The following is a 15,293-nucleotide window of genomic DNA, read 5'->3' as shown; positions in this document are numbered from 1 at the left end:
GTTGCAGTCAAGCTCCCTCGCCTTTGCACTCAAGGGCCAATTTCCATCTGACCTAAGGCCTATGCTCCGTAGGAACTGTCTACTTGAGATTGTCCCTTGGTCGGTAGGTTTTGATACTTTTAAGTGGCTCAATTATAGAAATTTCAAAATTAAGCTTGTTGGGTGACCTCTTTAAATTTTTTTATATAAAACATGTCAGTGAGGACAAACTATACTACTGTGAAGATAGTTTTTATTGTTAAGAAACTCATTAGTAACCTTTTATAAGTTGAAAATTCTAACTTTCATCAGTTAGTTCGAAGGGAAAAAGATTCTAAATTCAATAATACTTTTTTGTAATAAGACACTCAAATCGTTATCTTAAACACTCCAACTTTTTAGTACAACAAGATTTGAACGATATGTCAATTATTGTTGAGCTAAACTGTAATAATCCACTTTAGTCCGATATGTATCATTGTCAGTCTCACAATTTTAAAACGTGTCTAGTAGGAAGAGGTTTCCACACCCTTATAAAGAATGTTTCGTTCCTCTCTCCAACCGATGTAAGATCCCACATAAACTCACTTTGAGAAGAAAGTCAAATAATTTGGTAGATCCTTTTGTCAGATAAGAAAAATGTACATACACTAACGTTAATTCCGATTAGACCACAATAGTTTCCACTTAGATTTAAATTTAAATTTAAATTTAAGGAGAATAACTAATACACTATTTTAATATTTAAAAAATGTTTTAATTTATTAAGGTTTGGCCCATAAGAAAATAGCTTTGTGGGAATCATTTTATACATATCTTTGCTTTCTCTTCCCATTCTCTCTCTGTGGATCATGCAGTTCATTAACATGCCAATATAAATCCCTTTTTTAAACCCACAATTTTAAAATAATCTTATTAATTAAAGAAGAATATTTTTATAATCAAAAACAACTTTTAATAATAAATATTAAGCTAATCAATTCGTATATATAGATTAAATTTAATGTCTCGAAATCCTATGATGTTTTAAAGGTTAGTTAATTGTCTAAATTTCGGTTTTTGAAAACTATGATAAGTCTCGAACAATGTCGTTCGAAGATTGATAAACACATGGTGGTTCATTCACGCTCGAAGAGATAAATATTCGATCATCAACTAAAAACAAAAAAAAAAACGACCAAATGAAAAGAATCTTGTTCTAAGTTCGGGTTGAAATCATTCTTCTTGCTGCCTTACAATGACCACAAATGCAAGTAACAAAGTCAAACATATATATATATATATATATATATATATATATCATGTAAGTGAACCCAGTGAGCTGAGTATTATTGGTCATTCCATTATTAATTGTTCTATTCTTTTGGAACAAAGGCCTTTGGTTCTTAATCAACTCATTTCTATTCCTCTCCCCACTTGCCAACCTCCTCCCTTCTCTCGTTTTCATTCAAATAATTTTCCAACTCGAGCACAAAGGGTTTGAAATGTGAGCGTTTTTGTCTCATATCAATTCAAAATGAGAATCGAGGAAAACCCTTTAATCTAATTTTTTATAACACCATTGAGTTTAATAATGAGTAGAGTTAGAGATTCGAACCTTTAACTTCTTAATTAAATTACATGTTTTAATCGGTTGAACTATATTCAAATTGGATTAATTATTTTATTTAAAAAATTAAGGAAGATACTCAAATCAAGAACGAAAACTTTAACAAACAAATCTAACATATCCATGCAATTAAAATTATGATAAGATTGATTGATTGATGGAGAGGAGGCAGAAGTGAAATATATATTATTATTATTATTTGTTTATTTAATTAATTTTAAAATAATAATATTTAGAAAAAAAAAAAATTTAAGAAATAGAAAAAAGAAAGTGCAAAGGGTTGGGTCAGTCTGTGGCAGGGCGCACCAAGTTGTGCAAATCTGAATCAACCATCATTTCCATGCCTTCTAATTGGTTCAATCCATTCATTTTATTTTATTTTCTTCCAACATTTTTATATATATATATTTTTTTTTACTTTCCAATTTTATTCTATCATTTCTAAAACCAACAAAAAAGCCCAAATGTAGTAGACATTGCCTACATAAGGGTCATTAGGATTAGGTGTAAAGTTCCCTTTTTTTTTCTTTAACAAAAATCTTCCATAATTTAATAATTAAAATATTTGGACCAAAATTAAGTAATTATGAAAATGGCGTTTTTTTAAATTTTTACAATAACGGAAAATAGTAATTAATTAATGATATTTTAGTTCGGTGTAGCGGTATTCAGTGAAGGGTGGTGTTTGGGGACGCGAGTAGAGTATGGTTATTCGAGAATAAGGATTAGATTATAATTTAATTTTATTATTGACCGGCCATTGATTTGGAAGATTCAATTTGTAGGTTTAAGTATAAATGTTTTAATGGGGAATCATGGATAAACTAATTCTTGTGTAGCATATCCTCTCAAATGCTGTCGTCATGCCATGGGTTTTATTGCCGTGTTTGGTTAACAAATAAATTGCAACTATAATGGAAAAAGGATTCCTCCGAATTGGATTCCTATGTATATATTTGATGAAAGGAAATCCAATTCCAACAGGTGGGTTAGTTTATCAAAAAAAAAAAAAAAATTTGTCCGATGTTACGGAAATCAAACATTTTTATAAGGGTGCGAAGCTTTTTTCTAATATATGCGTTTTAAAATTGTAAGACTGATAACGATACATAATAGGTCAAATCAGACGATATTTGCTAGTGGTGAGATTAGGATGTTACAAATGGTCTCAAAGCTAGACATGGAGTGATGTGATAGCGAGAATGCTAGTCTCCTAAAAGGGTGGATTGTGAGATCTCAAATCAGTTGAAGAAGGAAATGAAACATTTTTTTTTATAATGGGTGAAACCATGAGGTTGACGACAATACGTAATGGGTCAAAGCAGACAATATCTATTAGAAATGGGGTTAGGCTGTTACAAATGGTATTAGAGACAGAAATTGGGCGATGTGCCAGCGAGGACATTGGTCCTCCAAAGGGGTGGATTGTGAGATCTCATTACTCATATTGGTTGGAGAGGAGAACGAAACACTTCTTACGCTTTAAAACCGTGAGGTTGACGACAATACGTAATGGCAGATAATATCTATTAGTAGTGGGGTTGGGTTGTTACAAATGGTATTAGAGACAAAAATCGGGCGATGTGTCAGCGAGGACGTTGGTCCCCTAAGAGGGGTGGATTGTGAGATCTCATATTGGTTGAAGAGGAGAACGAAACATTCTTTATAAGAATGTAAAAACCTCTCCATAGTAGACGAGTTTTAAAACCGTGAGGCTGACAGTGATACGTAACAGACATAAGCAACCCAGATTTGAGTTTTGGTTGATCGGGTTCATTAGATCACGAAATCTTTTGAATACCCTAAATCGATCGAGACAAAAAAAAGAGTCGTTTTCAAATGATATGTGCCAAATTGTAAAGTTGAAGGTAAAAATAGAAGAAATTAGTGAAGTGGGCATGTGAGGTTAATATTGTCTTGTGTAGGAAGAGATTATTGAAAGGACTAGGCATATGCTTGCTGTGTGTACTCCTCCCAAAATGCATGGTTCTCTGCGTGCCTTATGGAGAATTTTGCATATAAATTTTAGATTAATCTTTTTCCCTAAGGGATTTTCAGAGTATATGCTTCACCTTTGCATCTTCCATAAAATCAATCCCGCCCATACTATATGTTTTAATTTTCTCGAGAATTCTCGCCACCACCACCAAATTCTCCTGCTCGATCTCTTCTTTTTACTTCATGTCTTGTCTTACCTAAATTCGACCAAACAAATTGTCTAAATCCAATGAATTAAATTCCGACCTTGACTCAAAATTTTGATGACATTAAAAAAACCATATAACTATAATGTTTTTTTTTTTTTTAATTTTTAGAAATTAATATCTTAAAGAATCTAAAAATTAAATTATACGGATAACTCTAGGATTTGGGATTCTTTAATTTGGCATACACGTGTAAAGAAAGTAGGAATCTCGATCTTTCTCCATGGTTGATTGAAGAACAAGATCATATAAAAGCTGCACACTTTGATTCTACTTATCGTAATCGTATGATCTAATACCATTGGTTCCTAATTTATGCACATTTTTTTATAATATTCCGCTACAAATTCATATATTATTATATGTATATATAAATGTCCGAATGGGGTCCCATGTATTTTAACGCAAATCGAAGTGTAGATTCTTTGCAGAAAATCGATCCGGATTGGATTTCTTGGAGAGAATTTTTCTTCATTTATTATTCTTGTAACAAAAATAGTCATTAAAAATATTTTTTAATATATAATTTTCATTTTTTTAATATAAACTATTCGTTGTGTTAATACACTCGTGTTATTAAAAATTAAAGTTGAATCACCTTTTCGTAGATTATTTTTTTATTAAATCATTTTACCTACAATAATAAATAAATATAAATCTAACGGAAAAAATTCTCTCCCCTCCCTTTCTCATTCCCATCTAAATGAGGAATCTCTGCTTCTTCCGAGGCAAGTTCCCATAGATCAAACAGACATCTCTACATATAAATCTACTTTTTTTTTTCATTAAAATTCTATTTTAATGTCTCTGTGGATATAAAGTATAGCTCAATTATCATTATTTTTTAATTTAACAACATACAGAATAAAAATTTTAAATTTTTAATATTTTGATCAAATATATATGTTGAACTAATTAAATTATATATAATTTGAATTTTTAACTCATATATAATTATTAAACTTATAAAGGAGAAAAGAAAATAATATATATACTAAAAATACTAAAATACCCTTATACAAACATACTTAAAAATGGTAGGAAAAAAAAAAGAATATTTATGTTAGTTGTTAAAGTGATTTGAATTTGTAATTAAAGTGTGAAATGACAGATTTACCCAACCGACCAACCGACCCTTCTTTTCTTCATAATGGAATTTCATTTCATTTCATTTCATTTCCTCTTTTAAACTTTCTAACTTTCTTCTCTTTTCTGTGCTTTAATATCAAACATTTCGTATTTCCGACCTCTCTTGCATTACTCATTACACAAATACGTTATCTACTTGACTTTTCTTAAATTGCTTCTAATAGTCACTACGAACTAATATAATTTTTTTAGCATATTTTATTTTCACTTAATTTTAAAATTCTGAAGGATTGAACCATCCAGAAGAAAAGTGCACCTTGTTGGTATAGATAGTAACTTCTAATTCAAATATTTCTTAATAATCTTATACTTAGAGTCACTCTGGCATGGATATAGTCTCAATTCATTCATATATTCTATATATTCTCATTTACTTAAGCGTCACACAACAACTCAGGTAAAGGAACGACAAAAACTCAAACTAAATATTTCATTGTTCTTTAAGGAATGAAACGTTTTACTATTTCTCTTAGAATTAATTTTTTTTAAAGGAAAATGAGGGAGGAAAATAAATAAGAAAAAAAGAAAACAAATAGTGTAGTCTGTAACCGATATTCTGTAGTCGTTAGTAACCGACATTTAGTAGGCGTTGGCTATTGAGAAGATTTGGGAGGGATGGAGGAAGAAAGAAGAAAGAGGAAAGTAAAAAATTAATATTTTTTAATTTTACAAAATTATTTTTAATGAAATAAGCATGTTCCTTTGGAAATTAATGGTTAATTAATGAAAAAATAAATATATTCTCACCGTCTAGGCTTAGTGATTTTGACAAGTTCAAGACTAGTATTAGGGGGAACTCAAACTCCATATTCATTTTTTCCTTGGCTTTGTGGTTACGTCATACCGTTTGCAAAGTTTGTCTTTTCCAACCAAATATCACTGGTGCAGAATCTAAGTTTATTCAACCACATATGTTATTTGTGCGTACATGTTCAATCGTTGCAACACAACAATGCCGCATCTCATTGTCATTTTGATTCGCAATAACATAATGTATGCATCGTGATGTCCTCTATATTTTGGGACACATCATCCATCTTAGCTTGTTCGGACACATCCATTGCTTCCTAGCTCATGTGTCAGAGGTTAGATTAGACACATACTATTTAAAACATATGTCGTAAATGATTTAGCGTGGAAATACTCAATCACTCGAATGCAATCATACTATTATATATAAATATTTAAAAAAAAAACATATATTTAGGTAACAAAAAAAAAAAGGGTCAAAAGGGGTATCAATTTTATAATAAAACCAAGCACTTCTAAAAAAAAAAANAACAAAACAATAATTGGGGCTATTTTGGTTTTATTAACTGAAACTGTGTTGATTGGGTGGTGAATCGGGGCCCCGTTTTCTTGCCTTCATCTCCCAGTCACTACTTTTACTTTTACTTTTTTTTTTTTTTTTTTTTTTTTTTTTTTTTTTTTTTTTTTTTTTTTTTTTTTTTTTTTNCTAAAAAAGAAAAGGTAAACTAAGAGGAGTTGTATTCCAATTTCAGCTTGTCTTGCCAATCATGAGGAATGCGTCATCCCATCGCTCTTCTGTTGATCCCATCGACCAATAAAAATGTATCACTAAGACTGAGTTAAGTTCGTTCTAATTTTTCTTTTAAATTTTATGTTTCTTCTATAATTTTTGTTTAAAATTATTATAAAAAAAATGTTATGCGATAATAAATATACAGTTTTATGATGATATTCTTTGATCAAATTTTAGTTTTATTTTTTTTAATAAAGATAAATAATTGTTATTAAATAAAAAATAAAAAAAAATAAAAGAATTTGTTTTCGTTATGATGGCCATGGCCCAGTAGGCCGGAAACTGGCCCAAGAATCTAATTGGACCATTAGAAGATGAATTGGGGCGTTAATGGGCCTAGAGCCCAATAGCAGCAAATTTTAAATTTCTATGATTTTCGTGATTTATTATAAAATATCCATAAATATATTCGTAAATTTTAGTAATTGGTTTTATAAAAATAACGAGAGAGAGAGAGAGAGAGAGAGAGACTCATACGGCTCCATAGTGAAATCCGTCGACGAAATGTAAGATGCAACGTGGCAAACTCCTATTGGCCACCCTATCACCCTCTATACCTTCCCGCTCCGGATCTTCTCTGTTACCCCCTCCAATTCGCGATCTTCATATCTCGGTCGCGTCTGCAAATTTGACCCGCCAGATCTCTGCGCCGACGGCCTTTTGACGGCAAGCTAAGAACGGTTGAGATTTGTCGCTGCCAATCCTACCTTCTCTCCGGATTTTCGCGTTCTCCGGCTGCAAGAATGCCGTCGCCTCAGATCCTACCTATAACCCAGCCCCCTTCGTCGTCTCCACTTACCTCAAGGGCCTCAGATGCCAATTCGATTATGGAAACTTCATCTACTGCATTAGATATAATGTTGCTTAAAGAAGGCGATGAACAGAGGTCTGGAGTTCTTGTTTCTCCGTTGTTTGAGGATGATAAGACGATAGCTTATAAGCCCCTTCTTCCTAGGACTTCAAGCTATGCTTCCAGCACATCCAGTTCTTCCTCCGGAAGCAATACTTACAAGCAGAAGCGGAGGCGAGTCAAGAGCGAAAACATTTTATCCTATCTTTCCGGTGACGGCCGCCACCAGACTATTGATCGTGATGTCGAGAATGCCGATGCTGATAGAGCTGAGAAATTTCTACTGACTCGCTTCGGTTTGAAACTCTCGAAATATATTCGGTAAAATACTTAACTCGTTTCCTCTTTCTCGTCGGTTTGTCATCGGCTATTGTTTTATTTGCTGGGATAGTGTTAAGAGATCTGTTTCTTAATCCAATCCTCTTCTTGCTTCTGATTAGCGTATATAAATCAAGATTCACGGATACAAATTTATAGATCATAGTGTACAATATCTGCTTATGGAGATTTTTAAGTTATGTATCATCACATTTTCTTATTGGGTGGATTATCATGTTTGGGATTTTACAACTTATTTGATTATTCAGGGTAGCATTCAGATGGATTGCAAGATTTCTCGCACTTGGTTGCTATTCATTGTTTCTTCTTCCAGGTTTTCTTCAAGGTGAGTTAAGGTTCTTGTAGTTTGCCATATTTATCTTTGCAATGTCAAGTGAACTAATATTTTCCACCCATTTGCACGGGCGATCATCGTGACTTTGTTACTTGCAGTTGGATACTATTATTTCTCATCCAGTCAGATACGCAGAAGTATACCCTATGGTGATAAACCAAGGAATAAGTGAGGAACCAATAAAAGATTTATATTCTCTTATGTGAATTTAAGATGAAAGTGCATGTAGTAATTTCAACTTTGTATGTTGAGGCATGAAATTTATTGGTACAGGTTGGATCTTTATCTTCCAAAACATATTGACGGGCCAAAACCAGTTGTTGCATTTATTACTGGAGGGGCTTGGATTATTGGGTAAGCATTGATATTCTCTGACTGGTCTATAATTTATGCCCTTGTCACTGGTGCGGGTTGTTCACTCCAAGTGATCATGATTATGGAAATTATGTTGAATATGATGATAGAGTTGAGAAAGGGTTCTAGTAAAATAACTAATACAAATGTCGTTGTCGATGCAGCTACAAAGCTTGGGGTTGTCTTCTAGGACAACAATTATCCGAAAGAGGTATCATCGTAGCATGCATCGATTACAGGTAATTCGGCCTCAATAAATGATGTAATCATCATTGCCAAATGTCCATCTCACCGAATGAAATCCTCTCTCAATGTAGTTAATGATAAATTGTACATACTTTTGATGTAGAAATTTTCCTCAGGGAACTATGAGTGATATGATTTATGATGCTTCCCAAGGTATCTCGTTCTTGTGTAATAACATTAGAGAATTCGGAGGCGATCCAAACAGGTAATGTTTTACTTTCCCCCATCTTACAGCTATAACTTTTTTCTGCAGTTTTTTTTTTTTTAATTAACTTCCTGTTAGGTTGAGCCATATGTATTTAGTCATTTTGTTGCAAAGATGGTTAATCATGAAAGGGGAGAATTGTATCCTTGAGCTTTAGTTCGGTTCTTGTTTAAAAATAGTAAGAGAGTGAAGAGAGATGGATTTATGTCTCTGTACAAAGGATGGCGGAGGCCTGAATTATATCTTGTAGAGTTGTGATTTTACTAGTTGGGTCTGGCGCAAGTTTTTTGAGGTGTTCAGTTTTAGCTTTGTCAGCTGTCGGAGTTGCAGGGAGTATATTGAGGAGCTTATCCTCCACCCGCCCTTTGTGATAAAGGGCAATTATTGTCACTGGCTTGGAGTGTGCTATTTTGTGGGGTCTTTGGGATGAGAGAAACAACAGAATCTTCAGAGGGCGTGAGAGTACTTATAGCAATATTTGATTCTGTATTTTAGATTCTATGTTCCTATCTAGAATTTTGTTTCTAAGCTCTTTTACAATTATTCACTAGGTCTTATTTCTCTTGATCGGAGTCATTTCTTTTAGTTTGACTCCTTTTTGTAGGCTTTGTCATGTTAGTGTAATCCTTCATTTTTAAATGGTTGTTTTCCTCCAAATGGAAGCCTAAGGTTTTTCATAAAATAAAATCTCTGTACAAAGTGCTGCCTCCACCCAAAAGAAAAAATGGAAAATTCCCGAAGAACTCAAGGTAACGGTAAGCAGGAATGATGGTTCAGAGCGTTTATAACTAGATATGGGGGGTTACGGAATCAGGAGAAAAAATAGAAACCTTGCGAGAGAACCAACCCCATCAAATAGTTACTCAAGTATTTCCTCCTTCAACATTAAGATTGGCACAATGAAATTCGGGATTCTACTAAGATTAGTATCAGGGATAGTGTTCTTGACCATGAATTTAAAGTATTTTGGCATCAATGAATTTGATGAGAAGTGAAATAAAAATCTTTGGAGATGAGTTCAAACAACTTTGACAAAGGTGTTTCAACTTATCAATTCACATCAACTTGAAGAATAGAAGAAAAAAGAACAGAAAAAAAAAAAAAAAAAAACGNTAAGGATGAAGAAAACCCAGAGGAGAATCACCACTTATGGCTGTTTAAAGAGCGTGGGTCCGGGAAGGATGAGTACAAAAAAGCCATGTTTCTTGAAAAAGTAACAGATCTCTCTCAAAGAAAGCCATGTTTATTGAAAACGTAACAACTCTCGATTGAGAAAAACAGATAGAAGCAAGTTGATTTCGAGCTGCGCAAGTGGGGTGTTTGTTTTAGATGTTCATGGGTTGGGTCGAACAATAACGAAATTTGTAAAAATTTGACGTGCAGTTACAAACGTACGTAAATAGGGCAGGAACTGGGCAGATCGATGCCAAAAACGATGAACATGAGAAGTATGAACTCCATGAAGAATCTTCGGAGTTTGTCGATTAAGGAGAAATGAACATGTGGTCGGGCAAACATTTTGAAGGAATGACGAAATTTTTTAGAAGAGTTTAAAGAGAAAACTAATCCTCTTAATATATCCTTGCCGTTTTCTTTTTCAACCTTAACACAAAAGGGCATATTGCTGCGATTTTCTACTTCAAATTCTGAACCCTATCACCATTCGATTGTACCAACTGTGAAATCCTGTTCTTTGTTTTTTTTTTTTTTTTTTTTTTTTTTTCCTTTCAGAATTTATCTAATGGGTCAGTCAGCTGGCGCTCATATAGCTGCCTGCACACTTTTGGAGCAAGCAATGAAGGAGGTTCGCAAAGTAGAAAGTATCTCATGGAGTGTGTCCCAGATCAAAGCTTATTTTGGTTTATCAGGAGGGTGAGTATTTCTACCACTATGGAGTCGAGAGTTTGCCTATAAAAAGGGTATGCTTTGGCATTCTCTTCTATAATAATGTTTTGCATATCATAATTTTTCTTCTCCATTTGACGTTGTCACTTTATAATCATTTTTTAAAATCATTTTCTGCTCTACTCGTAAACAGGTATAATTTGCTCAGTCTAGTAGACTACTTTCACTCTCGAGGTTTATATCGTTCTCTTTTTCTAAGGTATTAGAGGTTCTTGCACAAAAGTATTATTATACATACATAGTTTTGAATCTTTTATAATGTAATCAAATACTTCGTTACAGCATAATGGAAGGAGAACAATCCTTGAAACGATTTTCACCCGAATTATTAATCCTGGAAGAACCCAACATGGGAGCTGCAGTCTCGATTCTTCCTCCCATCATTTTATTCCATGGAACAGCAGATTATTCTATACCATCAGATTCAAGGTATATAGTTTTGTAGCTAAGCAAAGGCAAACGTAACACAGATGTAGATGATGCCTTAAAACTCCAAAGGCTTATCCTCCCAAATTTAAAGCATTTCTTGTATTTCAAGCAGTTTTGTTGCCATGCAGTAAAACTTTTGCTGATACTCTTCAAAGCGTTGGAGTGAAAGCGGAAACATTTTTTTACGAAGGAAAGACACATACAGATGTATTTGTTCAGGTATTAGAACATCTCAAGATTCTTTGGCAACCTTGTCTACACTTTCTACAATAGTTCCCTTGTCTTCAATTCATGCATCTACAAATTTTGAATAGCAAAACTATTACAGTCGCATGAAGTGTTTGCTGGTTTGAACAGTTTTCTTTTTCCTTTTCCCCAATTAACATTGATCTTTCTTTATGCAGGATCCGTTGAGGGGAGGCAAAGATCAGATGTTTGAAGATCTTGTGGCGATCATCCATGCCGATGATGCAGAAGCCCTGGCCAAAGATGCGGTGGCACCTCCAAGAAGACGCCTTGTACCCGAATTTATGTTGATGTTGGCTCGTAGTGTTAGCCCCTTCTAACCAATATGCATTATTATCCATGCGAGCGACCAGCCTACATCCCCATGTTAATTGTTGTCTCCCTCTGATCTTACTTGCAGTCCATCCATTGTAGGTGACAAATGGAGGAAAATGAAGTTGGCAGTACCCTGATCTGGTAAGATTTGTTGCCGAACTATCAATGAGATTCTTTTAGTAGATAATTCTAATGGAATGTAGTCTTAGTCAACCGTTCTCTCTGTCTCTCTAGATTTACTCTGAGGGGAAAACTCTGTACATTATTGCATAATTGGGTAATGTCATTGTTGTCTTCTTGTTCCTTTCGAGGAATTAATGTGTAAGTCTACTGCTAGCAAATATTGTCCACTTTAGTTCGTTACTTATCGTTGTCGCCTTAAGATGCGTTTGCTAGGGTGAAGTTTTCACACTCTTATAAATAGTACTTTGTGCCCTTATCTAAAAAAGTATCTACTAATGGTGAGTTTTGAGCTGCTACACAATCATTAGTTGATTCAAAATGATAACTAGTTTATGTATCATTCACTTCAGGCAATTCATTATATCATTAAAGGAGGACGTGATAACTTGGAATCAAAATTTTCAGGAGAGGCAAGGGGGAGAAAATTAATTTATTTCTTAGTTTGATTATTGTTCTTGTTCTAAACTATATTCAAGATCGCAACTGTTTGAGGAAAATAAGTTTGAATCGGGGCCATAAAGGCTGCCCCACCCTCAAAGCAACATAAGCCACGACCCTAAACCCAACTGCCATTAGTACCAAAACAGCCACGCTCAGCCAGTTGCCGCCAACACCCACAAGCTTGATAGAAGGAAAATCCTTTACTCGACATTGCAGCCCAGCCCCACAGCCGTAAGTCTCATTTTCTGTGTATTGAATTCCCAGAAGAAGCTTAAAGGCGTGGTGACAGTATGACAGATATTTCAACCAAGCTATGAAGCCTGGGAGATGTCCAATGTAGAACCCTCCCAGCATCAGAAACCCCACGGTTATAACAGAAGCAAAGGTCGAAGCCTGTTTTGCGTCCATCAGAATGGCCCCAAGTGCGAGGCCTAGCCCTTGAGCGGTCAGCACGTTGAGAAGAGTGACCAAAAGGGTCAGAATAAATTTGGATGCCGATGGTTTTAGGCCACTCATCCAGTAAGGTACTGTCACGAACATGGCCGGTAATAGCATCTCCATCGGCAAGTCGATGACTGTTCGAGCCATGAAGTAAGAAGAGAGACGGTACATACTGGAGGCTCTCTCTTTGTTGAGAATCGATTGCTCTTTTGGGAACTCGAAAACCGCCATGTAAATAGCGAAAATGCTCGAGTTAACGGCGAAGACGAAAAGGAGTCCAACCTGTTTGTTAAAAGTCCCCGGAGAAATATTTGATTGGAAATCCACGGATTATAATTTTTAAGAATTGGGTTTGGAAAACAATACCTGATCTTGAAGGTTTGAGATGCTCGATCGCCACCAGAGAATACCTGCAATGATTGAGATTGACATGGTATGGAAAATCCTTGAGCCAGAGTAGGATTCATGTTTCCTTTCTTTTAACCCTCTACTTAGCAACACCACAAATTGATCCCACCAGCTACACGCCCATCGTTCTTGTTGGCCTACAAAAAATGCAGCAGCAGATGATTGGAACGATCAAAACACAAAGAAAGGGGAAGGAGATGATTAGATTAGATTAGATTAGATTAGATGAGTGACTGGTGAATAATGGAGGTGAATCCGATTGAGGCTCGGCTTGAATCTCGGCCTTCAATGATGGGTATAAGTTGGTTCTGTAAATGGATATCAGAGATTGCTTGATTGCTGTTTGACGATCCTCAGGAAACTCCCCCTGTTGGGTATCATCTTCTTTTGTATCAGACGCTAATGCAATGCCTGCACCCAACACAGAAATCAAGAACTTCATTGTTTACTCTCGAAATCATGTCAAAGGGGCTAAGAAATTCCATACCATTAGCAAGATCAAGAAGAAAATCAGCAGGATTCACGAAGTTGAGCCCCCCATGAGCACCATATCCAATGGACTCGAAATACTCAACGACTCGACCGGCATCCCCTGAGTATATGGACGATCCCTCCGACATGACCAGCACCTTATCAAGCATCGCATAGATTCTAGCCGACGGCTGATGGATTGTCATCACCACCGTCCGACCGCCTCGAGCCAGTCGCCGCAACGTCCCAGCAATACGCTCAGCCGTGGTAGAGTCAAGCCCTGAAGTGGGCTCATCCAGCAGTACAACACTCGGGTTCATTATAATCTCATGTCCAATACTGACCCGTTTTCGTTCCCCACCAGAAATTCCCCGTAACAGAGGACTCCCAATCCAAACATTCCGGCATTTCGACAAACCCATCTCGTTGATTACCATTTCAACCTGCTCCAATTTCTCTGCCTTCGTAAGCGTTTTGGGAAGCCTTAACATAGCTGCATAAGTCAGAGTTTCCACCACTGTCAAGTGAGCATAGAACAAGTCGTCCTGTGGGACAAACCCAATGTTGCGTTTGATGGAGCCACAAAATGGGTTGCCATTGTAGGTTATGTTACCGGTGATATTTCCCGAAAGACGGCCAGCAAGGGCGGTAAGGAGGGTGGTCTTGCCACTGCCAGATGGGCCAAGCATTGCCAGAACCTCTCCCGGCCGGACCATTCCGGTTGCGCCATTCAGAATGGTCCGCGTAATGGGTGCACCGTTTGAACCAAAGCATGTGGCTTTTGGACTCCTCAACTCGACGCTATACTCCACATCTTCGAACTGATACCAAAACTACCATTACAATCTTACCATTATCGGATATAAACTCCAAAATTTGTATACTAACCTTGAGAGTGATGGATTGCAGCAATTGTGGCAAAATGGGATTGGCCGCCTTCGAACTCGAAGGGGAGTCGCCATTGTTATGTTCTTGGTGCTTGGAGGAACTCATCAGTGATCATACACAGAGAAGAAGGAGAGAAATTGAAGGTATGAATTGTTTCGCCATGGTGACAAACAAATTAATTTGTCATAATTTATAGCCATTTCATCATTTATTTTAGTTACTTGCATTGTTCATATACGTCAACGATGATCAAGGCTTTATGATTTGTTTGAATTGTAAACGGGTTGATTTACAGCGTTCATGGAGTTCGTGATTAGTGATAATTAGTGATACCAAAATGCATTAAATTTGTATAATTAACTAGAATTAAATTAATGCTTGCAACATGTTGCCAAGTGTTATTAGCGACAAAAATAGTGTATTTATCCCAGTCATTTATCGTAGTCGTCAATCTCCTCGAGGTTTTTAAGATATTTAAGATAGGACATTACAACACTTCTAGACTTATAACACTTAGCTCGAGAGTGAGGACAACTATTAGGGATGGCCCCTACAAATTCAATTTGGGAGTGATAGACCATGTGAGGCTATTAGCTATTAGCCATATCCAATATACGCACTAAAGGCCACGAGTCTAAAGATGAGACAAATAATGAGACTCGGGATCCATAAGAAGCCTAACCCAAAGTATTAGCCAACTGTGTTGGTCACCCACCAAAGAAGTGTCCGATCAATATGGGTTCGTCATTGCTTG

The 15,293-nt window shown here is 35.6% G+C and overlaps 2 protein-coding genes across 3 annotated transcripts; one reads left to right on the top strand and one right to left on the bottom strand.

The window, feature by feature from the left end:
* The first annotated feature begins 6,932 nt into the window (after positions 1 to 6,932).
* On the top strand, positions 6,933 to 12,089 carry LOC111776301 (isoprenylcysteine alpha-carbonyl methylesterase ICME). 2 transcript variants are annotated; one of them, XM_023655725.1, is made up of 12 exons: positions 6,933 to 7,655; positions 7,922 to 7,998; positions 8,106 to 8,175; positions 8,281 to 8,361; positions 8,526 to 8,600; positions 8,711 to 8,812; positions 10,544 to 10,684; positions 10,851 to 10,916; positions 11,000 to 11,146; positions 11,275 to 11,365; positions 11,551 to 11,697; positions 11,793 to 12,089. In XM_023655725.1, exons 1-12 carry the CDS (start codon positions 7,228 to 7,230, stop codon positions 11,808 to 11,810), a joined length of 1,443 nt encoding a protein of 480 aa, XP_023511493.1. In that variant the 5' UTR covers positions 6,933 to 7,227; the 3' UTR covers positions 11,811 to 12,089. The 2 variants fall into 2 exon arrangements, with proteins under 2 accessions (XP_023511493.1, XP_023511501.1); XM_023655733.1 differs by having other exon boundaries at positions 11,551 to 12,089.
* A 201-nt stretch (positions 12,090 to 12,290) lies between these two features.
* LOC111776270 (ABC transporter G family member 21-like) lies at positions 12,291 to 14,828 on the bottom strand. Its single transcript, XM_023655684.1, has 5 exons — positions 14,540 to 14,828; positions 13,668 to 14,472; positions 13,415 to 13,591; positions 13,139 to 13,317; positions 12,291 to 13,054 (listed from the first exon to the last, which is right to left on the bottom strand). Exons 1-5 carry the CDS (start codon positions 14,642 to 14,644, stop codon positions 12,362 to 12,364), a joined length of 1,959 nt encoding a protein of 652 aa, XP_023511452.1. The 5' UTR covers positions 14,645 to 14,828; the 3' UTR covers positions 12,291 to 12,361.
* Between the last annotated feature and the right edge of the window lie 465 nt (positions 14,829 to 15,293).

Source organism: Cucurbita pepo, chromosome LG01 (genome assembly GCF_002806865.2).
Source record: "Cucurbita pepo subsp. pepo cultivar mu-cu-16 chromosome LG01, ASM280686v2, whole genome shotgun sequence".
NCBI classification, from domain to species: domain Eukaryota; kingdom Viridiplantae; phylum Streptophyta; class Magnoliopsida; order Cucurbitales; family Cucurbitaceae; genus Cucurbita; species Cucurbita pepo.
This window is presented reverse-complemented; position numbering and strand designations above follow the sequence as displayed.